Source organism: Copadichromis virginalis, linkage group LG3 (assembly GCF_057382275.1).
Source record: "Copadichromis virginalis isolate Kocher_CV1m ecotype Utaka linkage group LG3, C_Virginalis_male_GT1.1, whole genome shotgun sequence".
Taxonomy (NCBI): domain Eukaryota; kingdom Metazoa; phylum Chordata; class Actinopteri; order Cichliformes; family Cichlidae; genus Copadichromis; species Copadichromis virginalis.
In genome coordinates, this window is record NC_140620.1 from 27874526 (window position 1) to 27900327 (window position 25802).

The window sequence follows — 25802 nt, forward strand, 5'->3', positions numbered from 1 at the left end:
GGGCTTTACAAAGGTGACAGGCTAAAGTTTTATGATATAAGCATGCAAAAACAGTACAGAAACAGGAGGAGGACATCTCTATTTACTGTCTGGTCTAATTATTAGTGGTTTACAAAGGATGAGAACTTGTTTAACCATAAACCTCAGCATGGTTCAGTCTGTTAGTGATGGTAAATTCGATTCTTTTTACTGAATCGAGTTTGAATGAGTCACTCACCAAAGTGAATCGGATTTGAGTCATTTCAGTCACAGAACCAGTTGTCCAGAGAGTGCAAAAAATGTACATTTTCACTCAAACTTAATTTGTTTCTCTTTTCATGTATATCCTACTGCTAAGATGAGTGATTTAAAAAACCCCAACTATTTTTATAGAGCAAAAAGATTAAGACTTCTAAAGGGAACATTTATTTGATTTATTTTCATTTTATTTTAGGCAAGGCAAGTTAGGCAAGTTTATTTGTATAGCACAATTCAACAACAATTTGATTCAAAGTGCTTTACAGAGACATTAGAAACAAAAACAAATAAAAAGCATGATTTAAAACTGATTAGAACAAGCAAACAAACAAACAAACTAATTAACAAACAAACAAACAAACAAACAAAACAGTATATAAAATCAAAACAGATAAAATCAGTAGTTAAAATGTTAGTTTTGAAATTTAAGCTTAAAAGTGTGGATTTGGTGCTTTATTCAAATGCAGCTGAGAACAGGTGAGTCTTCAACCTGGATTTAAATAAACTGAGTGTTTCAGCTGATCTGAGGCTTTCTGGGAGTTTGTTCCAGATATAAGGAGCATAAAAGCTGAATGCAGCTTCTCCGTGTCTGGTTCTGACTCTGGGAACTGATAAAAGACCAGATCCAGATGACCTGAGGGATCTGGAAGGTTCATACTGGGTCAGGAGGTCACTGATGTATTTTGGTCCTAAACCATTCAGAGCTTTATAGGCCAGCATCAGAACTTTAAAGTCTATCCTCTGACGGACAGGCAGCCAGTGTAAAGACCTCAGAGCTGGACTGATGTGGTCCACTTTTTTGGTCTTAGTGAGGACTCGAGCAGCAGAGTTCTGAATGAGCTGTAGTTGTCTGACTGATTTTTTAGGTAGACCTGTAAAGATGCTGTTACAGTAATCAAGCCTACTAAAGATGAATGCATGGACTAGTTTTTCCAGGTCCTGTTGAGACATCAGATCTTTTATCCTTGAAATATTCTTGAGGTGATAGTAAGCTGACTTTGTTATTGTCTTAATGTGTTTTTCTAAGTTTAGGTCTGCATCCATCACTACACCCAAATTTCTCGCCTGGTTTGTGGTTTTATTAGTACTTTCCTCAAATGTGTCGAATATGTATTTTCTCATCTAAATGTCTACTGAGCCAGGGGGCGGTAATGTGCCTTAACATTGGTTTCCCACCAGGAAGAAGAAGAAGAAGAAGAAGAAGCTGTGAGCCAGGAGGGAGGGGGTGAGTGAGTGCTGAGCATGAGAAGGTGGGGGGGGGGCTGAGCATTGACTGTAGAAAACATGGACAACGCGACAGCTCCCCGAAAATGAAGCCAAAACGTCTCTATCGCCGTCATAAACCCCGCCTCCTCCATGTTAGCGGATAAGACTGGGGTCAGACTAAAATAAATTTATTCTCTTTTGTTATCAGTGGTTCTCATCACGCTGATTTATGTTCAAGGGGTCTCCTCTCCCATAGGTTTGATTCTAATTCCTACCGCGGTGATGTTAAATTGGAGTGAGACGTCATCATAGCAGCTTTGACTGGCAGCTGCAGTCACGGAGAAACTTGCGTATCTCTGTTCGGGAATAGCAGATAGAGCGTAGGCTCTGAGAGGAGGGCCAGCGTTTACGCTACGAAGACACGACCGAGTGTTTTAACCTGACAGCCTGAGGTGTTCTTCACTAAACTGGACTACCCGACAGAAGGACCCGAGGCCCTGCTGCACTTTTTCGGTAAGTTAAACGTGTTTGTAAGCTAATCCGTAACTACCGTCCTTAGCTCGGTCCTGAGACCTAGCTAGCTAAGATGAGGACTCGGCTGTCAGGGTTCGTTTAGCTAATCTGTGCAGGTGAATGAATTTACCCTGACTAAAGAAATCAAGAGAAACGCCCCAGGCTGCTCAGTCATTAATTAACGTCACTGTACTTTTATTACAAGTGTTATACTTTAAAAACAGCAGGCTGCACCCTGCTGCAGCTGAATATTAAATATGTGCAAACAACAGCATGTTTTCAGTCTCTTGCCACATCTGTAAAGACAGTAACATTTTTTTTTAAAGCTTGAACTTCAGTAACTCCTCATTAATCAGGAACTATGGATTAAAGTACTGTAGTGTACTGCAATACTGAAAAAAATGCAAGAGAAGAACTTCAGATCCTGAGTGTGTGAGGACAGAAGAATCAGCTTTATTTCAATTTTGAGGGATAAAATTTATATTTGAGTTCGATGGTTCTATTCTCTTTGTGACTACAGGAGCTGCCCTCAGATTCAGACCTCAGCACCACCCAGTGACAGCAGACAGATCATCCAACATGTTAACTGCAAAATGAACTGATGAAAACAGTACAAAGGTTAAAGTACCACATGTGCTGTCAGTGAAAGCTGCAGCTGTTTTATTGATAAAGTTAAAAACAAAAGGATTAATCACTCATGTAACTGTGTCACTATATATCAGCATTAACAGGACCTCAGTTTGGTGTTTCACAAAGCTGCTGATCTCAGACCTGCACAGCTTCCGTTTTAAACACTTGATGTACTCAGCTGCATGAAGAGCATATGAGATTTTCTCTAAAACAATTAAATAAAACCTGATGAAGGTCAAAGGTCGTCACTTGTATGTTGAACTACAAACTTGTCATGTGGAATTCTTTCACAGTTTTTTGCAGATAGTGTGTTATTTACCATAAAGTGATTCAGAGTTATTCATACCAAAGTAACCAGAGAGGATCATATGTTTTTAAATATGTAACTTTCTACAGGACTGAATATATTATGTTTATGTAAAAGTCCGGAGCCATCTTTTGTGTGTGTGTGTGTGTGATTTACATTGCTGTGCTTGAGAGCCACCATCTACCGGAACCAAATTCCTTGTATGTGTCTGCACATATACTTGGCCAATAAACACGATTCTGATTCTGATCTGTTTGACCATCACCAGTTAATCTGTAACACCGGCAATATTTATTCCCTTGGTTTGTTGCTGTGTGTGATTGCCAGAAGGTGAGTTCTGATCGCATTATGTTATGTAGGTTAAATGCTCTTGGGTGTATTTGTTCACTTGAGTGTATGCAATTGCTGTTTTTGCAAAGGCACTATTCAAGCTACTAAGCTGTTGTGTTGCGACAACGCCGGTCTCTGCGATTCTTTTGGTCCTGGTAGAGATCACGCTGAGATGTTTCCATGTTTCACACAATCCTTTTATTACCCATTATTCTTACAGATGCATCTGGAGATCAGCACACTGCATCCTATGCTAAAGGCTGATCTAAAGAACTCCACAAAACAGTTACAGTTAAAACTTCTGGTCTCTTCCCCCCTACAGTAAACACCCCCACAATGGAAATAGATAAGATAAAACTTTATTAATCCCTCGGGTGGGTTCCTCTGGGAAATTCTGTTTCCAAAAGCACAGCACCGACAGAAGTTACAGAGTTACAGAATATTATACACACACACACACACACACATATATAAATAAAATATACGAAGGGGATAAATAGAATAAATAGGAATAAAAAAAAAAAGTAAATTGCACATTTCAAGTATTGAGGTCTATTGCACCATTGACAATAAAAAAAAAAAACGTATTGCACAAAAATACACTAGTACAGTGGCCAAGGGTGCTGACACCCTGACCCCCTTCTCCTTTTAAGGTAGTGTCTCTTTTGCCCTTTGTCTGCCCCTCACCCTCAGTAACTCTTGCTTTCTCCCTGGGGGTGGGTGTTGATTGTCCTCCTGTCCTGCACCTCAGTTCTTTGTTCCCATCCCAGGCCCATTTTTCTATTTTGTATTCCCATTAACCGCCATATTGTAATATTACAACCAATCCCCAAATATATTCTCTTTAACTCTGATCTATATTAAGGAATCTACAGGGAGTGCAGAATTATTAGGCAAGTCGTATTTTTGAGGAATAATTTTATTATTGAACAACATGTTCTCAATGAACCCAAAAAACTCATTAATATCAAAGCTGAATGTTTGTGGAAGTAGTTTTTAGTTTTAGCCATTTTAGGGGGATATCTATGTGTGCAGGTGACTATTACTGTGCATGAATATTAGGCAACTTAACAAAAAACAAATATATACCCATTTCAATTATTTATTTTTACCAGTGAAACCAATATAACATCTCCACATTCACAAATATACATTTCTGACATTCAAAAACAAAACAAAAACAAATCAGCGACCAATATAGCCACCTTTCTTTGCAAGGACACTCAAAAGCCTGCCATCCATGGATTCTGTCAGTGTTTTGATCTGTTCACCATCAACATTGCAGCAGCAGCAACCACAGCCTCCCAGACACTGTTCAGAGAGGTGTACTGTTTTCCCTCCTTGTAAATCTCACATTTGATGATGGACCACAGGTTCTCAATGGGGTTCAGATCAGGTGAACAAGGTGGCCATGTCATTAGTTTTTCTTCTTTTATACCCTTTCTTGCCAGCCACGCTGTGGAGTACTTGGACGCGTGTGATGGAGCATTGTCCTGCATGAAAATCATGTTTTTCTTGAAGGATGCAGACTTCTTCCTGTACCACTGCTTGAAGAAGATGTCTTCCAGAAACTGGCAGTAGGACTGGGAGTTGAGCTTGACTCCATCCTCAACCCGAAAAGGCCCCACAAGCTCATCTTTGATGATACCAGCCCAAACCAGTACTCCACCTCCACCTTGCTGGCGTCTGAGTCGGACTGGAGCTCTCTGCCCTTTACCAATCCAGCCACGGGCCCATCCATCTGGCCCATCAAGACTCACTCTCATTTCATCAGTCCATAAAACCTTAGAAAAACCAGTCTTGAGATATTTCTTGGCCCAGTCTTGACGTTTCAGCTTGTGTGTCTTGTTCAGTGGTGGTCGTCTTTCAGCCTTTCTTACCTTGGCCATGTCTCTGAGTATTGCACACCTTGTGCTTTTGGGCACTCCAGTGATGTTGCAGCTCTGAAATATGGCCAAACTGGTGGCAAGTGGCATCTTGGCAGCTGCACGCTTGACTTTTCTCAGTTCATGGGCAGTTATTTTGTGCCTTGGTTTTTCCACACGCTTCTTGCGACCCTGTTGACTATTTTGAATGAAGCGCTTGATTGTTCGATGATCACGCTTCAGAAGCTTTGCAATTTTGAGACTGCTGCATCCCTCTGCAAGATATCTCACTATTTTTGACTTTTCTGAGCCTGTCAAGTCCTTCTTTTGACCCATTTTGCCAAAGGAAAGGACGTTGCCTAATAATTATGCACACCTGATATAGGGTGTTGATGTCATTAGACCACACCCCTTCTCATTACAGAGATGCACACCTAATATGCTTAATTGGTAGTAGGCTTTCGAGCCTATACAGCTTGGAGTAAGACAACATGCATGTAGAGGATGATGCGGACAAAATACTCATTTGCCTAATATTTCTGCACTCCCTGTATTCTCAACAGTTGTAAACTAGTCCAAACATCTGGCTATGGGGTGCCGGGCCGGCGGCGCGATCGTTGCTTCCTCCCCACGGATGGCTCCGATGGGCCGGGCAAACTTGTGATTTTTTTCCCCACCACTGAGCGATTAAAACTGACTTTTTGGTTTCTCCACTTGCTGAATCTCACTTTAACCTCTGACTGTGCTCATTTTCCTGTTAAGAGGCAAAGGCACTTTGTACAATAATGGCATTAAAAAAATTGCAATTTAAAAAAAAATCCTTCTTTTTCTTTTGACTCAAGTTGAATACGATTAGAATTATTACATTACTATAGCACAAGGTTCAGTTAGCTTTATAAAAAAAAAAATAGGTGGGAGAAATGTCCTGCAAAGAACTGCTTTTTACTTTTTTTTTACTTTGAGTACATTTCAAAGCCTATACTTAATTACTTTTACTTGAGTAAAAAAGTTGAACCAGTACTTCAACTTTTACTGTAGTAAAGTGTTTTTTAACACTAGTGTCTGTACTTCTGCTTAAGTACAGAATGTCTAGACTTTTGCCACTTTTGACTGGTTCTCACATACCTGTATTTAGCCACGTTCCTGTTAAAAATGATTGTAGAAGTTGTGATCAACTCAACTGTAACAACAGAAAAATATTTTTAAAGGAGTCAGGGTTTCTTTTTATTATTCCTGTCAAACATTTATCACATTTTTGTGGAGATGAATGTGTTTGAAAACACTTTAATTTGTTTACTGCCTCATATACCAACTACTACACCTGCTGCACCCTCTCACCTCTGATGGTGTTTGAGGGAGAGAAACAACTGAAATGAACATAAACTTAAATGCAACATAAGCATCATGTCAGTGGCTGCCTTATCTGTATGTTTAGGATCATTATCCTCCTGCATTGACTGAAACTGAAGGACTGTTTGTTAACTTCGGTGAGAACTCTGACATTTCTAAACTGAAGTTTATTTATATAGAAGAAAGTGTTAACAAGCTTAAACGTTGATGTGAGCAGTAAATAAAAAATGGTTAAACACACAGTTTCACTCTCTAACTGCTCCTCTTCCTGGAGTGAAGCACAGCCTGATAACCTCCCTCTTCTTCCTGCTCTTAAACACAGCACCTCCTCTCTGTCCACGTGTTTCCTCGTTCCCTCCCCCTCAGATCTGCAGTTTGAAGATGGGTGTAACCAACATGTGGTGACGTGTAAGAGCTGACAGGCTCCATTCACTGCAGAAACATGTTGTTGAGATCAGAGCTCAGACTAGTTTCAGTTATAAGGAAGAGAAACTCACACAGTCACTGACACTGAGAGGAGAAATGGCGCAGAAAGGAGTTCAGCTGGACCGAGAAACCTTCTCTTGTCCCATCTGTTTGGATCTACTGAAGGATCCGGTGACTATTCCCTGTGGACACAGCTACTGCATGAACTGTATTAAAGCCCACTTTGATGAAGAGGACAGGAAGGGAATCCACAGCTGCCCTCAGTGCAGGAAGACTTTCACACCGAGGCCTGTCCTGGAGAAAAGCACCATGTTAGCAGCTTTAGTGGAGCAGCTGAAGAAGACTGGACTCCAAGCTGCTCCAGCTAATCTCTGCTATGCTGGACCTGAAGATGTGGCCTGTGATGTCTGCACTGGGAGGAAGCTGAAAGCCATCAAGTCCTGTTTAGTCTGTCTGGCCTCTTACTGTGAGAAACACCTCCAACATCACTATGATGCAGCTCCATTAAAGAAACACAAGCTGGTGGCCCCCTCCAAGAAGCTCCAGGAGAACATCTGCTCTCGTCATGATGAGGTGATGAAGATTTTCTGTCGTACTGATCAGCAGAGTATCTGTTATCTCTGCACAGTGGATGAACATAAAGGCCATGAAACAGTCCCAGCTGCAGCAGAAAGGACTGAGAAGCAGAAGGAGCTCGAGGTGAGACGACTAAACATCCAGCAGAGAATCCAGGAGCGAGAGAAAGATGTGAAGCTGCTTCAACAGGAGGTGGAGGCCATCAATGGCTCTGCTGATAAAGCAGTGGAGGACAGTGAGAAGATGTTCACTGAGCTGATCCGTCTCCTCCAGAAAAGAAGCTCTGATGTGAAGCAGCAGGTCAGATCCCAGCAGGAAACTGAAGTGAGTCGAGTCAAAGAGCTTCAGGAGAAGCTGGAGCAGGAGATCGCTGAGCTGAAGAGGAAAGACGGCGAGCTGGAGCAGCTCTCACACACAGAGGATCACAACCAGTTTCTACACAACTACCCCTCACTGTCAGCACTCAGTGAGTCTACACACTCATCCAGCATCAATATTCATCCTCTGAGCTACTTTGAGGATGTGACAGCAGCTGTGTCAGAGACCAGAGATAAACTACAGGACATCCTGAGAGAGGAATGGACAAACATCTCACTGACAGTCACTGAAGAGGATGTTTTACTGTCACCAGCAGAGCCAAAGACCAGAGCTGGATTCTTAAAATATTCATGTGAAATCACACTGGATCCAAACACAGCAAACACACGTCTGTTATTATCTGAGGGGAACAGAAAAGTAACAAGAACAGAACAACAACAGTCTTATTCTGATCATCCAGACAGATTCACCTTTTATGATCAAGTCCTGAGTAGAGAGAGTCTGACTGGACGTTGCTACTGGGAGGTGGAGTGGAGAGGGGGAGGAGTTTGTGTAGCAGTCGCATACAAGAATATCAGAAGAGTAGGAAATTCAGCTGATTGTATATTTGGATGCAATAACAAATCTTGGGCATTACTTTGTGAAAACAACAGTTATTCATTTTTTCACAACAAAGTCCAAACTGACCTCTCAGGTCCTCGGTCCTCCAGAGTAGGAGTGTACCTGGATCACAGAGCAGGTATTCTGTCTTTCTACAGCGTCTCTGAAACCATGACTCTCCTCCACAGAGTCCAGACCACATTCACTCAGCCGCTCTATGCTGGACTTTGGCTTTATTTTTCAGCTGGAGCTACTGCAGAGTTGATTAAAGTCAAATAGAGAAGACAGGTTCATGTTGATCCCTGACCATTATATGTACTTGTGTAGTTTCTAAATGAGGCTTTACATTTTAGAAGCTGAGAAGTTCAGTGGTCCATTGATGTGTGAAAATAATATTGCACTGATTCAAACTGTACTTACATTTATATACCTTACCTTACCAGGGCGACCGTGGCTCAGGGGGTTGGGAAGCGTATCTGTAACCAGAAGGTCGCCGGTTCGATCCCTGAGCTCTCTGTCCTGGTTGTTGTGTCCTTGGGCAAGACACTTTACCCTAATGGTGTTGGCCAGAGGGGCCGATGGCGCGATATGGCAGCCTTGCTTCTGTCAGTCTGCCCCAGGGCATCTGTGGCTACAACCGTAGCTTGCCTCCACCAGTGTGTGTGAATGCAAGTACCTTGAAAAGGGCTATATAAATCCAATCCATTATTATTATTACATCAATATAAATCTGAATTTGTTCTTATAGCTGATAATCATGTGAGTTTAAATGATACTACTCTTCATATTCAGCATGTTTGAAATCTGTCATCAGTCTGGTTAGTGGTTTTATTCTGTAGTTGCTGTAGTGGGTTGTCAAATGCAACAATATATTGGAGCTGCAGTGATTCATCAGTTAGTCAATGATTAGAGAATTGATTGTTTTATCATTATTTTGTACTGTAGAGTTTACACATAAAAACCAGTTTAGATGGAGATCCTTAACTACTTTCACAGAACACATTTTTCATAAAACTTTTTCAATAAAAGCTGGGATGTTGCATACATTAAAAAAAGAAATGAAATGTGTATATATAAAGACTGTCATGCTGATTTTCTGGAAGGTTAAAGTTAAGCATGCTGTTGTTTTATTGGATCTTTGAGTAGTTCTGCTGTTTATTAATGTTGATTGTGTGCTCTTAAAGGTTAAATAAAGGTTTCATTTCAAATACAGTATATGAAAGTACCTTTTTTCTCATGTTTTTCTGTCTTCTGAGATTTTGTATAAATTTAGCTAATGCAGTCAGTGAGACTAGTCTCGTTTCACTTTGACAATATAAGTGGACCTTAAAATGTTATTAATATATTAAAAAAATATTCTACTAAAAATAATCAGTGGTGAAATTTAACTCGACTCAAATGGTAAGCTTCAGTGAAAATTTAACATACATTTATTTCCATTTCATATCACATCATGACTTCTTCTCAGCTCAACTTCATCTCAGAAAATTGTTTTTCTTTTCAAGTGAATATGTGAATACTTTATATAAGAAGGAGACACATAGACTTATTTTAATATATAGCAGCACTATATTTGTCTGAAAGCTTTAGTTACTCATAGTAATGAGTAGTAGTAGTAGTAGCAACTCATAAGTTAAACCCAATTTTAACTTATAATCACAATGCAAACTTTGTACTTTTTATTTAAAGAGAAAAACAGCTAAAGGGAAACAGGACAGAGACAAAATCCAGCAGAAAGTATTTAAAACAACAGCGACAGACTCCAGTGTTATAGCAACACTGCATAAACAGCACAGAAAGAGAATAAGAGGTTTCATATTTACCTCCTGTCTTCCTATCCAGGGCTGTGTTCAGGATGGCAGCTAAATAAATGTAAACTGCAGCATAACGTGATTAAACTGGGATATTCCAACTTCACTGTTGATTTTTTTTATCAGAATGCTCTGGTCAAATGTTTGACTTGTAAATAAAACTCCTTTCTTTGAGTGCAACAAGTGAACTGTCTGCTTGTTTCTCCATAAAACATCAGAGAGAAACAAGTCGAAAGAGTCCAAACGGCGACAGCAGCTATCAATCATTTTACTTCAAGCTTTTTATTGATTCTTTTGTTGATTCATTTGATAAGAAATACTTGTGCATTGTGTATGAGCAATAATAAATATTTAAAAAAAGAAAATCACAGTCTCATAAAATGCACTGCTCATTGAATTAAATGTCAAAAATTGCAGTGTTTAATAGTTTAATGAGATGGTTTGTCTTTCTGTGCCATAATAAAATGATATGTTTTAAATAAAACATTTTTGAAAAAGAAATAATAATTACCAGCAATTGCAAATAAAAGATGGTATACAAAGAACCTAAACTAAGGCATAAAATAAAATAGCCTTCACTCTATCTTTTTGGAAGCTTTTGTTACATTAGTAGGAGGGGCAAAAAGAGTTATGATGGTGAACCTGTTAATAATTCATTTTAATGGATATTGCTGTCATATAGGGCGGCTTTTGGACACAACAACAAAAAAAAGTTTTCTTTCCATCTGAGGTCGCCGTCACTGTAACAGCAGCTTTTTGTGTTTCTCTGCGTTTGTGGACAGACTCTGGCTCCACGCTGAACTATGACAGCATCATATTCACTGCTGCTGTTGTGTTGTTGGAAATCTGGGGCTGCTTGAGCCGAATGTTGCAATGCAACAGAGCCGAGGATTAAACGAAGAATAGTTTTTAATCATTGTTTAAGGATCGTTATTACTGTCTATAAAATCCCCACAGTCTCTGTAATATTCTTAGCCTTTGAACCGTCAAAGGCTTTAAAAGAAAGAGAAACCTGAGGGAATGTTAGATAAGTGAATACAACGAAACACATACTTTAAAAAGTGTATTTTTTGGCCGCTTCCCTGGGACTGTCCACCATTATTCGATAAACATCCCACCGCCACGAGGGGGCGCTTGGCATCAGGTAGAACAGGAGGCCTACCAGCCTTAACGGTCTCGCCGTGAACTTCATTTATGATCCACTGGAGAATAAAGCAATATACCATTCAAAAAATCTCCAGCTGTTTTTGCATAGCAAACCCGGACCAATATGGATCCCCTCTGGGCGCTCTCTCTGCTGTTTGCTGATGATAAGTTGGAGGTGATTGAGTGCTGAGCTAGCGTTAGCATGTAGGAGGGCATGTAAACAATGGTAAATTGCAAGGTAGATAGTAATGCCTGCACTGAATGGACATGGCCTCTAAGTCTGGTGATCAGTGACTGTCTATAGTTCTAATTTTATAGCACCAGTCCTGAAGTACATAGGGACAGAGCTCACAACCCCTTTTCTTACCAGCGTCTTTGTTAGGGTTTTGTTACGGTTTGCCTCAGTGCCATCTGGGATGTCAAAATCAGAATCAGAATATTTTAAGAATCCCTAAAAGCCAGGAGTCAGTTACAATCAGTAGACAAAACTCCCCGACAAAGCGGTTGAATTAAGTCTCTGATTGTAGCTCCTCTATTTTGTTTGCGAGGGATTTGCCATTTGTGAAAAAGATGGATGGAAACAGGGGTTTGTGTTGTTGTTTTTGCAGCTCAACGCAATAGCAGGCTCTGCAGCGCCGCTTTTGTTTCCTCTGCCTGAGCAGCCTGAGTTGCTTGCTGTTACCAACAATAACCCACAGCCTTACAATCTCAGGTGAGATGCTGTCAGTCCAATCTGACATGAAGTCCGGGTTCATGCTGAGGCCGATGTCTATTAGTTCCTGATGACTGAAAGTGATAAGGGCGTTGCAGGAAGATGCACCCCAAAAGCATATTAGGAAAGGGTCAGGGTCATGTTTCAAACCAAAATTAACAACTACAACAATACTTGTAGAGTTTTTAAATTCAAGGAATAATATGATTATAACGTACATAAAACAATGTTTCATATGCTGATGAAAAAAGAGGGGTTTTGAGCTGTGCCAAGGAGTCCAGCTGATGAAGGTGAAGGGGTTATAAGTTCTAAAGACAAGGTGTAGCACGACTAATGGCTCTGGCACTAATGATTCTAAGTCTAAAATGAGGAAGCGGTCAGCAGAGTAATTGAAGCAGCTGAGCTGTTGAAGCAGTTGAGCACAGAAAGGACTGTAAGTATAGAATAGAATAGGATAGAATAGAATAGAATAGAATTCAACTTTATTGTCATTGCACATGTCACAGGTACAGGGCAACGAAATGCAGTTTGCATTGCTTTAGCCATGATATAGATAGACCCCCCCTGGCTTCTGCTCCGCGGCTGCTGAGTGAGCCCTCATCTGGGACTCTCCTCAGCTCTTTCTGGGACAGTGGCGCGGCTGCCCCTCTGTTGGTCTTCCTTGGTCTCTTGTGTTCTGGGGGCCTCTGGATGTCTGGAGTTTTGATCTCCTCCATACCTGCTTCATGCCCTGGAGGACGGGGCTGTGGCCCCCCCACACCCTCTAGCAGATCATTACATGAAGGAACCTTTAAAAAAAAACAAAAAAACAAGCGCGTCCATGCTCACAGGTGTACACACGGGTGATCACACCCACAAACTACAACCTTTTTGGCTCCTACCTCAAAGCACACTGTGTTCTGTTGATCTTATGTGCTGCACAATAATGTTTAATATTTAGTATTTACTGTCATATTCCCATATATCATTGTGATGTTGTTTATTCTATTACTCTTGTTCTCTTCTGCTTGTTTTCTTTTTTCTTTCTCAGCAGGTGATCCAGGTGATTGATATATGCATTTTTTTTTCTTTTTCTTTTTTTTTCCTACCCATTCTGTTGGTTTTTGTTTTTTGCCCTTCTCCCCCGTCCCTCTTCTCAGCTGTTTCTCTTTCCCTCTTTCTTTCTCCCCTTCTTTCCTCCAGTCAAGTCTGTTCCGTATTCAGCAAGTGAAAATAAAATAAACAATAAAAGGTGAATCAAATGGACCATTACGGCAAGGCTGGGATGGTCAATTTGGTAAAGTAAATCCGTTGGGCATCTTTCTTTGCCTTTAGACAACAATTCTGATGGTAAAAGAGCCAAACGGGACAGGCAAAAAAAAAAAAAAACCCACTCCTCCAGACTCCCATCACATAATCCGTCCGCACCACAGTGACATATAAACGTGTGGCCAAAAGTTCAGATCATTTGTTATCAGACCAGCAGGAGCACTTTCTGTTGTGTACCATCACATTTCAACAAAGAACTCCTGTTGATAGGAGGACATGGATCGTTCCCAAAACAAATCCATTACGTGAACTGGAATCTATGGAGCTTCTTTTCGGTGTTCAAACCAAAACCAGACGTCATCCAAACTTACAGATGTTAGAATAACATCGCAAACACTGGTCCGATTTTTTATATGTAAATACAAAGTGATTCTGTTTGTTGCAGCATTGTATTACACAGAAAAATGGATTTATCCAGTATCCAGACTGCATAACACAGATGTACTGATGTAATTATAACCAAACTGGTGGCATGGCGCAATGGGGTGCAATATCATTTCATAGACCCACCAAGTTGGTCTAGACTTCAATACCTCAACAAATACTACTACTGGCACTTTAATATCTATATTCAAGAAAAAACACTGATTATAGGTGTTTTTCTCTAGTGACAACACAGTAAAGATGACAACGTTATTAAAATTTGGTATTCCCACCACACTTAACTTGCCTTGTTTTTTAAGGTATAAACATTACAAATTAGGCAATGAGCATGGTTAAAATTAAACTCACGGTCACTGTTAACATGTCACTGTCACCTACACACTGAAATACAGTTCCGGTTATAGGTTTACATACACATATCATGGGCATGAATGTCATGGTAATTTGGGGCTTTTAATGATTTATAAAAGAAGAAAAGAAGAAGAAAAAAAGCCATGATATAGATATATTACAATATATATTAGCAATAATATAGATATGTGAGTATATTACAAAAATGGGTCTATTATGGTATGTTATAATGTACACGGTATGAAGTATGTTATGAATATTCTATAACTATAAGTATGTACAGGCTGTAGTGAGTACAAGCTATGTACAGGCTATGAACAGGATATAAATATGAAAAACTATACAGACATCTGAGATATACAGCTATACAGAAATGGGAACTATGCAAGTTGTAAACAGTTGTAGGATTAAAGATTATCGAATGTACAGAATGATTATTTACACAGAGCTATACAGTAGTGCAGTTAAGATAAGTGAGGGTGTGGATAATTTCTACAGAGGTTGTATAAAGTGCTAGTGGTTGTGAGTAGTGGTTCAGTCCATGTTATTATTGTGTGTTTGAGGGTACAGTTGTCCATTGTGTGTGTGTGTGTGTGTTAACGTGGGTCAGATGTCAGGAGGCAGAGTTCAGGAGTCTGACAGCTGTGGGGAAGAAGATGTATGAAGTATGAAGAAGGACTGAAGGATATGGAGGTGCCAAGTCATTGAGTGCTTTCACAAAGAAGAGCAGAATCTTATATTGGATATTGTCAGGGTTATATTGTTGATTGTCATATATGCTTAGAAATATTTAACCATATATGCTTAGAGGTGTATAATCGATTGTGTAGTGATAGGATGTGTGATCCTAAGTTGTCTGCAAAGACTTTGTGTGCATTCCAGAGTGTTCTGGCATGCACACTCATGGGAAGAGGTCGTATCTTTTCTTGCTGATATATGGTATAGCAAACACATCTATATCTGTTTTAGTTCCAGTAAAACATATATATATATATATATATATATATATATATATATATATATATATATATATATATATATATATATATATATATCTGTCCAGATATCTGTCGCAACCCCCTTGGGAGCATATCCCACTTTGACTTTGGGGCTTAGAGGTCATACTCGGCACAAAGGTCATACTCCACTAGCAACTAAACATTGTCATTATGGGTTGAATCCTTTGGCTCTACCAATATTGGTCCATCTACAATGTTGGTATGGCTGTCCTCATATTGTTCCCCTGCCACCTTGGCTGAGGACCATGGACTCAGACTTGGAGGTGCCAATTCTCATTCCCACTGATTCATATTTGGCTACAAACCGCTTCAGTGAAAGCTGGAAGCCACCACTTGATGAAGCTGACGGAACTATGTCATCTGTAAAAAACAGAGTTGAGAATCTGAGGCCACCTATTGGCAACAACTAGATATTGTGTCTATAAAAACAATGAACAGAATTGGTAACAAATCGCAGCACTGATGGAATCTAACACTCATTGGGAATTGTTGTACAAGAGCTGAATGGCTCGTAACAATGCACCAGACACCACAGTCTAACTAAGGTATGATTTAGGGTCACCTGATCCATCTCTAACTATATGCTAACTGTGTGCAACAAATATTGGAGGCACCGCTGGGATTATTAACGTTGTGTCCAGCGTGATGAAAATAAGGAAGGGACGTGGCTACAGCAACCATGATGGACCTAGAGGAGCTGGCAGACACTGTGTCCCAAACACTCTGGAACCTACAACTCGACCAACTCAAAGGGGTGTGTGCTGAAGCTAAAATCCCTAGTGGAAATGTCACAACAAGATGAACTTTAATAAAATTAATCACAGAATCTATGGACAAGGCTATTAATGATGAAAAACAGGATGTTGCACTCTACTATCTAAAGAAATTGTTAGAAAGTGTCAACCCAGCGACAGAGAGCACCTGAAACACAGAAAGTGTAGGAATTACAACAGGCTCGCCACAGGGAACTCAGGAAACAAGGGAATAAGTTGATTTAATATAAAGATACGCACAGCTCCAGAGAAACAGCGAAGCACTGCAGGAAGAAATTAGGAGGCTGAGTGAAAGGGTGGAGAGGACACCACTAAGTCTGCCGACCACCCCACAAAATGTGCTGCCTGTCGCAGCCAACCACCTTTCGGAAGTGACGATAAGGAGGGAATTCAAGATCTGTGGTCAAATTGGGGAGAAGGGCCAAAAGGACAGACTCTCATACATCAACTTGATGCATCAGATTGATCGAGGTCTGAACAACGGAAACAGTGAAGCGGAGGTTATAGAAGCTGTGGTGAAGTCTGTCAGCCCAGGTTTGAGTCTTAGAGCCATGCTTGAGATAAAACGTGATCTCACCCTCCCCCAATTGAAGGCCATATTAGAGGGGCATTTTAAAGAAGACAGCACCACAGATTTGTATCACAGACTAGTGAACGTCACACAAGACAGCCGCGAGTCTCCCCAAAACTTCCTCTTCAGAGCAACTGAGTTAAAAGAGAGGCTGCTGCTCGCATTGGAAGACACAGGGTCCGATGAACAATACAGCCCTGAGCTCATCCAGAAGAAATTCTTGAGGTCGGTTAGTACTGGGCTACTGAGGGACCTTATCAAGTTTCGGCTTAAGCCCTATCTTGATGACCCGTGGGTGACAGATGAAACCCTCATTGATAAGATGAATGAAGCAGCTGGTGTTGAATCAGAAAGGCAATTGAAGCAAAAGAAAACTACAGGCAGCAAATCTGTAAATGTAAATGAACTCCAGACGGAAAGGCAAGCCAGTCAATTGGGTCTGGGTGTGGCTGAAACTAGGTTGGGGACTCAAGAGCGGAAGTAGTGAAACCCAAGAGCCGCAGAACACCTGTTGTAGCTGCTTCCCGAGAGTCAGAGCTGCATGAAACAGTCAGGCTGCTGAGAGAGCATATGGCTGAATTAAGGAGGAGCATCACCACCCCTCAAGGCCCCACTCGCCCACGAAGAACCAGTGGGAAGAGGGGATGTAAGGCATGCCAGGAGCAGGGAACAGATGATCGGTGTGAACACTGCTTCATGTGTGGCCAGCCAGGAAGTTGGGCAGCAGAAAGATCGGAGGGCACTCAAGCGGCAATCCAGACCATTGCCCCTCCCAAATCATTAATTCCCATCCACACAGAAGCAGATGACAAGTTGCATGAACTGCTTTGGAATCAAATAAGACAGCTGGAGGCAGAATTAGAGCAAAGTGGCAAGGCTAAAGAAACTGGGTGCCACGTATGCCAGTCATCTCTCACTACACTGTCAGGCTAAGCTGAGAGCCCTGGTCGGGAAGAAGTGTATGGTGGATTGTTTCTTTGAAGGGGTAGAAACACAAGCATTGTGGGATACAGGGTCACAGGTGACTATCATTAATGAGAACTGGAGGAAGTCTTGCTTTCCACATATCCAACTGAGAAGCACAAGTGAACTCCTAGTTGAGGATGAGGCTCTAGTGGGTAAAGCAGCGAACCAAACACCCATACCCTTTGCAGTTTGGGTTGAGCTCAAATTTAGGCTGGGGTCAACTAGAGATCCGCAGCCAGAGTTAGTTGTCCCCATGCTTGACTCAAAAGAGCCAGGAGTAGCAGAGCTACCTATCATTGGCTATAATGTGATTGAGCATTTTGTAAAGGATGGAATGGAGCATCATCCAGATGTTACACCTGCTGTGGTAAAGGAAACCTTCTCGATTGATTGTAAGAAAGCAGAAGTGCTAATCAACATCATGCAGCGCTGCCACAAAAATGATGAAGAGGGTGTGGTGAAAGTTGGGAGACAAAAGATAGTGATTCCAGCTGGACAAAGCAGGGAGGTTAAGTGTAGTGTGAGGACAGGTCCCCTCCCCCTGAAACAGGAGGTTCTTGTTCAACCAGAGGACATTTCAAAACTACCAGAGGGGGTTAACCTGAATGATACTGTCATTGGCCTGCAGAGGGGAACCCTGTCCAGGGTGGTTATTCTGGTCACAAATGGCAGCAGCCATGACATCCCCCTCCTCCCTCATGTAGTGTTGGGACGACTACAGCAAGTGAAGGCTATTTACCCAGTAGACGTAAGACCAGTAAGTGCTGAAAACAAGGGCAAGTTGACGTGTGCTAGTGAAAACACAGGGAGCACCCCAGCGCCCCAGAACGGCACAAAGGGGAGTATAAGGAGGTGGGCAGTTGCAGCCAAGATTTATGGGACCCACCTGTGTCAGTTGATTACCTGACCCCAGATCAGCAGGAGCAGGTGAAAAAGGTGCTACGTGAAGAGTGTGTTGCATTTTCAAAAGATAAGAGCGATGTGTGATGCATCCCCTCCCTGAAGTTAAAGATCAGATTGAATGACACAACCCCAGTAAGCTGCACATACATCTCAGTTCCCAAGCCACTCCATAAGGAGGTGAAGGAGTATTTGGAGGACCTGTTGAACAGAGGATGGATTCAGAAATCCCGATCCCCCTACTCATCACTCATCGTCTGGGTGCGCAAAAAGGATGGAAGTTTGCGTCTCTGCGCTGATTACCGGGAGTTCCAGCGCAGTTATGGAAGAGTGCCTTGCAGGCTTGAGGGATGAAATATCTCAGCCATATCTGGATGACAATTTGGTCCACAGTAGGTCATTTCAGGACCACCTGCGTGATCTGAGGGAGGTCCTGCGCCATTATCAAGCGCACGGGGTGAAGCTGACCCCCAAAAAGTGTGAAGTGTTCAAGGACAAGGTGAAATTCCTGGGAAAGATTGTATCCAAAGATGGCTGCATGGACCCTGCTGAATTGGCACCAGTGCAAGGACTAAAAAATGCAAACCTGAGACTGTGGGAGACCTAAGGAAAATGCTAGGTTTCCTGTCATACTCCCGCCCCTACATTGCAAACTTCTCACGCACTGCCAAGCCACTATACCAGCTGCTATTGACCGGAAAGATTCAAGTGATTACGGAAAGAAGATCAACGGTAATCAGGCACAAAGGAATCATCCCACCAAGTGATTCCAGGAAGGCTGGGTACTCTGAACTTACTACACATTTTGGTGTGTAAATGCAAAAACACACAAGACTCATTATCCCACTTTAAGGCACAGGGAAGAAAACTTCTTGTCCACCAGTAAAACCCCAATGTACAGGCAGCAAGCTGAGGAGATACTAGGATATCCACTGCCTCTAACCAAGGGCAACTCTAGGCTGAAACAGAGTCCATTGCCTCTCCAGCAGACTGGTTCTAGTTCTAGACTAGCCCAATTACACGAAGAGGTTTTCTCAACCTCACGTTCTACCTCAGGTTACTTCCCTATCAGAGGGGTAACATTACATTTACAAATAGGTGTTGCTTCCTAAATTCAGAAACTTACAATCAGGATTTGTTTTCCTGTTTTCTGTAACTGAACTGTTTCAAAGCAGTACTGAACATGCAAACACAATTCAATTTGTCCATAACTCTGTCAATAAAGATATGAATGCTGCCAAACTACCGAATGTATGACTAAGACTGATAACCACTCCCTTCTCTCAACACACATTCACCATTGGCACTTTCAGTTCAGGCAATAGTCTAATCACTACAGTTCAAAGTACAAACATTGCAGCTGCTACAGAAAGGAGAAATGGCGCACAGAAGAAATGAGCTGAATTCAGAAACCTTCTCTTGTTGCATCTGTTTGGATCTACTGAAGGATCCGGTGACTACAGCCTGTGGACACAGCTACTGCAGGAACTGTATTAAAAGTTTCTGGGATGAAGAGGACAGGAAGGGAATCCACAGCTGCCCTCAGTGCAGGAAGACTTTCATACCGAGGCCTGTCCTGGAGAAAAACATCATGTTAGCAGCTTTAGTGGAGCAGCTGAAGAAGACTGGACTCCAAGCTGCTCCAGCTGATCACTGCTATGCTGGACCTGAAGATGTGGCCTGTGATGTCTGCACTGGGAGGAAGCTGAAAGCTATCAAGTCCTGTTTATCTTGTCCAGCCTCTTACTGTGAGAAACACCTCCAACCTCACTATGATGCAGCTCCATTAAAGAAACACAAGCTGGTGGCCCCCTCCAAGAAGCTCCAGGACAACATCTGCTCTCGTCATGATGAGGTGATGAAGATTTTCTGTCGTACTGATCAGCAGAGTATCTGTTATCTCTGCACGATGGATGAACATAAAGGCCATGAAACAGTCCCAGCTGCAGCAGAAAGGACTGAGAAGCAGAAGGAGCTCGAGGTGAGACGACTAAACATCCAGCAGAGAATCCAGGAGCGAGAGAAAGATGTGAAGCTGCTTCAACAGGAGGTGGAGGCCATCAATGGCTCTGCTGATCAGCTGATGCATGTTGAGCTGGAGCAGCTCTTAAGCAAAGAGGACCACAACCAGTTTCTACACAACTACCCCTCACCAAGAGAGGAATGGACAAACATCTCACTGACAGTCACTGAAGAGGATGTTTTACTGTCACCAGCAGAGCCAAAGACCAGAGCTGGATTCTTAAAATATTCACGTGAAATCACACTGGATCCAAACACAACAAATAAATATCTGTTATTATCTGAGGAGAACAGAAAAGTAACAGTAATGAAAGTACAACAGCCTTATTCTGTTCATCCAGACAGATTTACTTTTTATCGGCAGGTCCTGAGTAGAGAGAGTCTGACTGGACGTTGTTACTGGGAGGTGGAGTGGAGAGGGAGAGGAATTCGTGTAGCCGCTGCATATGAGAAGATCAAAAGAGCAGGGAGGTTTTATGAATGTGGTTTTGGGTGGAATGACAAATCTTGGGCATTACGTTGTGACACAAACAGCTATAAATTTTGGCACAACAAAGTCCAAACTGTCCTCTCAGGTCCTCGGTCCTCCAGAGTAGGAGTGTACCTGGATCACAGAGCAGGTATTCTGTCTTTCTACAGCGTCTCTGAAACCATGACTCTCCTCCACAGAGTCCAGACCACATTCACTCAGCCGCTCTATGCTGGAATTCGCCTTTATTCCTTTGATGGAGACACTGCAGAGTTGATTAAAGTCAAATAGAGAAGACAGGTTCATGTTGATCCCTGACCATTATATGTACTTGTGTAGTTTCTAAATGAGGCTTTACATTTTAGAAGCTGAGAAGTTCAGTGGTCCATTGATGTGTGAAAATAATATTGCACTGATTCAAACTGTACTTACATTTATATACCTTACATCAATATAAATCTGAATTTGTTCTTATGGCTGATAATCATGTGAGTTTAAATGATACTACTCTTCATATTCAGCATGTTTGAAATCTGTCATCAGTCTGGTTAGTGGTTTTATTCTGTAGTTGCTGTAGTGGGTTGTCAAATGCAACAATATGTTGGAGCTGCAGTGATTCATCAGTTAGTTGTCATGGTCTGCGTGCAGGCGGGCAGGAAACAGACCCAATATGCAGGCTCGTGGAGGCGTAAACTTAAATTCAAAGAACCTCAGCTTTATTGCTGGCACTGAACTGAACCCATACTAACACTAGAAATCACAAACCACACAGAAATCATAAAATAACAATAACAATACACAAAACACTGGGTCATCGACCCAGGACTGTGACATTAGTCAATAATTGGAGAACTGATTCTTTTATAATTACTTCACACTGAAACGTTTTGTTGTGTTTTTTTCTTTTCTTTCATTTTATACTTAACATTTTTTAACATTAAGTGTCTTATACCCCACAGGATTTAAAGCTGTGAAGTGACAAACACACAAAAATGTATATCCAAAAAAAAATTATGTTGATTTTCAAAACAGTTTAAGTTTAGTATGCTCCTGTTTTGTCATGTCACTTTAAATAAAGAGGGATACATATTTTGATGAATAGGAGAGATCATGTCTGGGGCTTGTAAAGAGGTGTGAGCCAGTTATTTGTGTTATCAGTTGTGTAAGCGGTAAAGGTTGTTGAACTGATATGGCTTCACAGTAACAAGCACACGTTGCCTTGATCAGGTCAAGGTTTAACTGTGGGTTTGTTTTATCTAGGACCAGTTAAGACCATCTCAGTTTATGCTCTTCAAGTGGAGGTAAGAGAAATTACGCCTTGAATTCAGAGGAGGCAGCTCTCCGCAAATTATTGGATTAGATTAAAGTGGAATGATGAAAGCCACTGACATAGAAAGTCTTGGAGGCTTGAAGAACTCAGCACAGCAAAAAAATAAATAAATAAAAATAAATAAATAAAAATGGATTGTTGCCCCTGTGTGCAAATCGAGTTTGCAAGTTTCAAAACGCATGTGTTCACATGGAGCTTCTGAAGCGCAGATGTTTCCAAACACTGCTCCAAAGCGTGGTTCAAAATGCCCAGGTCATGTGACCATAACTAAACGAGGTTTAGGTGCAATTCACCACAGTTTCAGCAGCTGGCGTACCTGGTACTGGGCAGTGTGAGACTCAGACAGTTACACTTTCTTTTAAACAGAGTGATTTGACCTGGGACTTGTAACTAGTGAATTGATGTTTTTAAAACTACCTCTTCTATGTATTACTCATGCAAGTGTAAAAGAAAGCAATATCCTCTCTCTCCTTATTATTGTTGCTGTGGATTGTGAAGACCAATATAGATGATCCAATCACATAAACACCAGAATCCAAAATGTAATCAAATAAATATTATATAGATATATAAACAATATGTAGACGTCTTATTAGAATAATTATGGCCACACAGATAAGAGAAAGTGAGATAAACAGAGACTAGTGGGTGAACTCCATTCACTCATATTAGCAGAGAGAGAGAGAAATACTGTGCTATTAACTCATTTAAGTATCTCAATAAAAACTGTCTGTGCTTTCAGGGAGAAAATAACGGGTCAGCATCTGACTCTGTCTGCGCTCTACATTTTTTCTACCTTCTAATCTGTTAGTCACATACTCTGCCACTATAAAGATTAGTTATTCTATAGAAAAATGATGTTATAAACACGTTAGAAAAACACATCCATTAAATGCAGGTGACCTATTTCATTAAATGTTTCATGGCAAAATCCACAGCAGTATACAGTTTTGGAAGGTTTTTTCATGCTTCAGACGTTGCTCAGCAGAGAATGATTTAAATGGCATATCCTTGTAGCACCTGTGAGGAGAGCGTCAGTGAGATGTCACAATTGAAAATTAATGTACAAATTCCCACAGGTGTAATCTCTTAAATATGGAAGCAGCATATCAGAGTGCTTTCAAATGCCTTTTTTCCCACACAAGTTTTTATTTTTCTTTCATTTCTGATGTTTTATAGAAGTGTAAAAATTGATGTTTTGACTGTTTGGATAAACTTGCCTCAGTCTGTATTATATTTTATTTTTTACATCACTATCATGAGACGTTGGTTGTTTGAAAGAAGTTGGACTTATTTTTTAATGACTGATGAAAATTTGGTGGTGGGAGAAGTTTTGAAATGGAGCACACCAATAAAAAATGTTTGATAACAAATGGTCTAAATCAGGGGTCTTAAACTTAAATGAGCTGTAGGTCACTGCTGGCGTTGTCATCTCACTGGAGGGCCACTTTAGTTTAAGTAGTACAAAAAACAAACAAACAAACAGCAAGAAAACACCCACAAATATTTCCAAAAATGTAGCGTTTTGTTTGTTAAATGTTGTATAACAAGACAAAACTGCAAAAGTGAATGCTATTTTTTCTCTCACTCTTAACTGAAACTTTTCATTGAACTACCAAATAAACACATTGGTACTCTCTTTCTGGACAGACACATGGCAGCACTTGTGCTATAATTTTGTTCATTTTTAACAAAATAAAAATGAAGACATAAGTGCACACATTAGTTTTTGACTGCGAGTACAAATAACTGTCTCACTGAAATAACACAGCCAAATCCCTCTCTCTGCTCATATTGCCTTAATATTAAATAATTTTTGGATCTATAAGATCTATAAAAACTTATTTTGACATTGTACTCAACAACAAACAAATACTCCCTAACAAAAAAAGTAACTTTAAGGGCCAAATTGCAATATATTTCCTCACATCAATATACAGGCCGCAAGTAGGGGTGACATGGGCCACGAGTGGCCCCCGGGCCGCGAATTTGAGACCCCTGGTCTAAATGTACAGGTGTGATAAAAAGCTTACATCCACTCATCATCATGGGCATAAATGACATTGTAGTTTACAGGATATCTGTACAGGTTTTTAAAATCTAAGAATATTCTAACTGCATCCTTTTTCTGATCTATTGCGTTTCTAAATCCTTCGATCGATGTAATTAATGCCAATCATGCCGAACTGTTTGATCTGAAACTACTGACTCTAAGAGAGTAATTTATGTCTGTTTCATCAATTATTGAACAAATTTTTGAGATTTCTGGAGAACTCTGGAAATTGAGAAACAGGCCTATAATTTGTGAAGTGGTGGCTATCCTCAGTTTTATGCAGCAGCAGAACTTTAACTATTTTCATTTAGTTTGGAAGTACCGTTCTGAATAATCCCGAAATGTATGTTAGTGGTTCTGAAATCCCTTCACTGATCTTCTTGACAGTTTTCATAACAGTAGATGATTTGTATCTACACTTATTTACAGTATCAATGCTTTCGTTTTCCTTCACTCTTGTAAAGAACATTGAGTTAGGATTTCTTCTACCACTCGGGTGCACTAACCTTCTAATTTACATCTGCTAATCAGAATGTTGGTAGTTTGATCCCTCGCTTCTCCAGTCTGCATACAAAAGATTCTTGATACTAGTTATGAATGTTTGATAGAAATCAATAAAGCAGAGGGAAAAAGCTTGTGTGAATGAGGCATGTGTCATGGTCCGGGTGAGTGCGGGGTTTTTCCACTCTGCTGGGCTCCACCTTCAGGCAGAGACTCCAATCAGCTTTCACACCTGATTCCAATCAAGTCACCAGTATAGAGCTTTGAAGTTGGCGTCATGTCGCAATGCATTGTGGGAGCGTGGCACCATTTTCGGGGTCTACGAATCAAAACAAACACACTGTGTTGGAACGACTCAAAAGAGAATGGACTGTATAGAGATCTAGAGTTCTATTGTTGATCAACAAAGCACAAGAATCAGAATACAATACAAAATACAAAATCAAACCAAAACAAGAGAACTCAAATTACTGGGTCAAACTGACCCAGAACCGTGACAATCACACCCCATTCACACAAGCACTTTTTAAAAACTGTTTAGTGCTTACTGTCTAACATTCATACGCATTCACACTCTGAATGCTTTGGAGAGCAACATGGGGTTAGCATCAAAACAGGAAACAGGATATATGATCCAGCAGAAATGTTGGGCTTTACAAAGGTGACAGGCTAAAGTTTTATGATATAAGCATGCAAAAACAGTACAGAAACAGGAGGAGGACATCTCTATTTACTGTCTGGTCTAATTATTAGTGGTTTACAAAGGATGAGAACTTGTTTAACCATAAACCTCAGCATGGTTCAGTCTGTTAATGATGGTAAATTCGATTCTTTTTACTGAATCGAGTTTGAATGAGTCACTCACCAAAGTGAATCGGGTTTGAGTCATTTCAGTCACAGAACCAGTTGTCCAGAGAGTGCAAAAAATGTACATTTTCACTCAACCTTAATTTGTTTCTCTTTTCATGTATATCCTACTGCTAAGATGAGTGATTAAAAAAAACCCAACTATTTTTATAGAGCAAAAAGATTAAGACTTCTAAAGGGAACATTTATTTGATTTATTTTCATTTTATTTTAGGCAAGGCAAGTTAGGCAAGTTTATTTGTATAGCACAATTCAACAACA

At 40.8% G+C, this 25802-nt stretch overlaps 1 protein-coding gene, 1 long non-coding RNA gene and 2 pseudogenes across 3 annotated transcripts; all 4 read left to right on the forward strand.

The window, feature by feature from the left end:
• Positions 1-1521: 1521 nt before the first annotated feature.
• Positions 1522-3142, forward strand: LOC146713877 (uncharacterized). Of its 2 annotated transcripts, XR_014918739.1 has the most exons (3): positions 1522-1614; positions 1700-1956; positions 2477-3142. It is a non-coding gene; the product is annotated as an uncharacterized LOC146713877 (long non-coding RNA). The 2 variants fall into 2 exon arrangements; XR_014918738.1 differs by having other exon boundaries at positions 1522-1956.
• Positions 3143-6917: 3775 nt separating this feature from the next.
• On the forward strand, positions 6918-8014 carry LOC146713878 (tripartite motif-containing protein 29-like; annotated as a pseudogene).
• Positions 8015-15334: 7320 nt separating this feature from the next.
• On the forward strand, positions 15335-16917 carry LOC146713879 (uncharacterized; annotated as a pseudogene).
• Positions 16918-19677: 2760 nt separating this feature from the next.
• Positions 19678-21650, forward strand: LOC146713880 (tripartite motif-containing protein 16-like). The gene has a single exon (XM_085450514.1). The coding sequence runs from the start codon at positions 19678-19680 to the stop codon at positions 21079-21081; it is 1404 nt and encodes a 467-aa protein (XP_085306640.1). The 3' UTR covers positions 21082-21650.
• The last annotated feature ends 4152 nt before the right edge of the window (positions 21651-25802 follow it).

Excerpts from the sequence above, each read along its gene's own strand:
- LOC146713880 (XM_085450514.1), top strand. The coding sequence starts at position 19,678 with ATGGCGCACAGAAGAAATGAGCTGAATTCAGAAACCTTCTCTTGTTGC.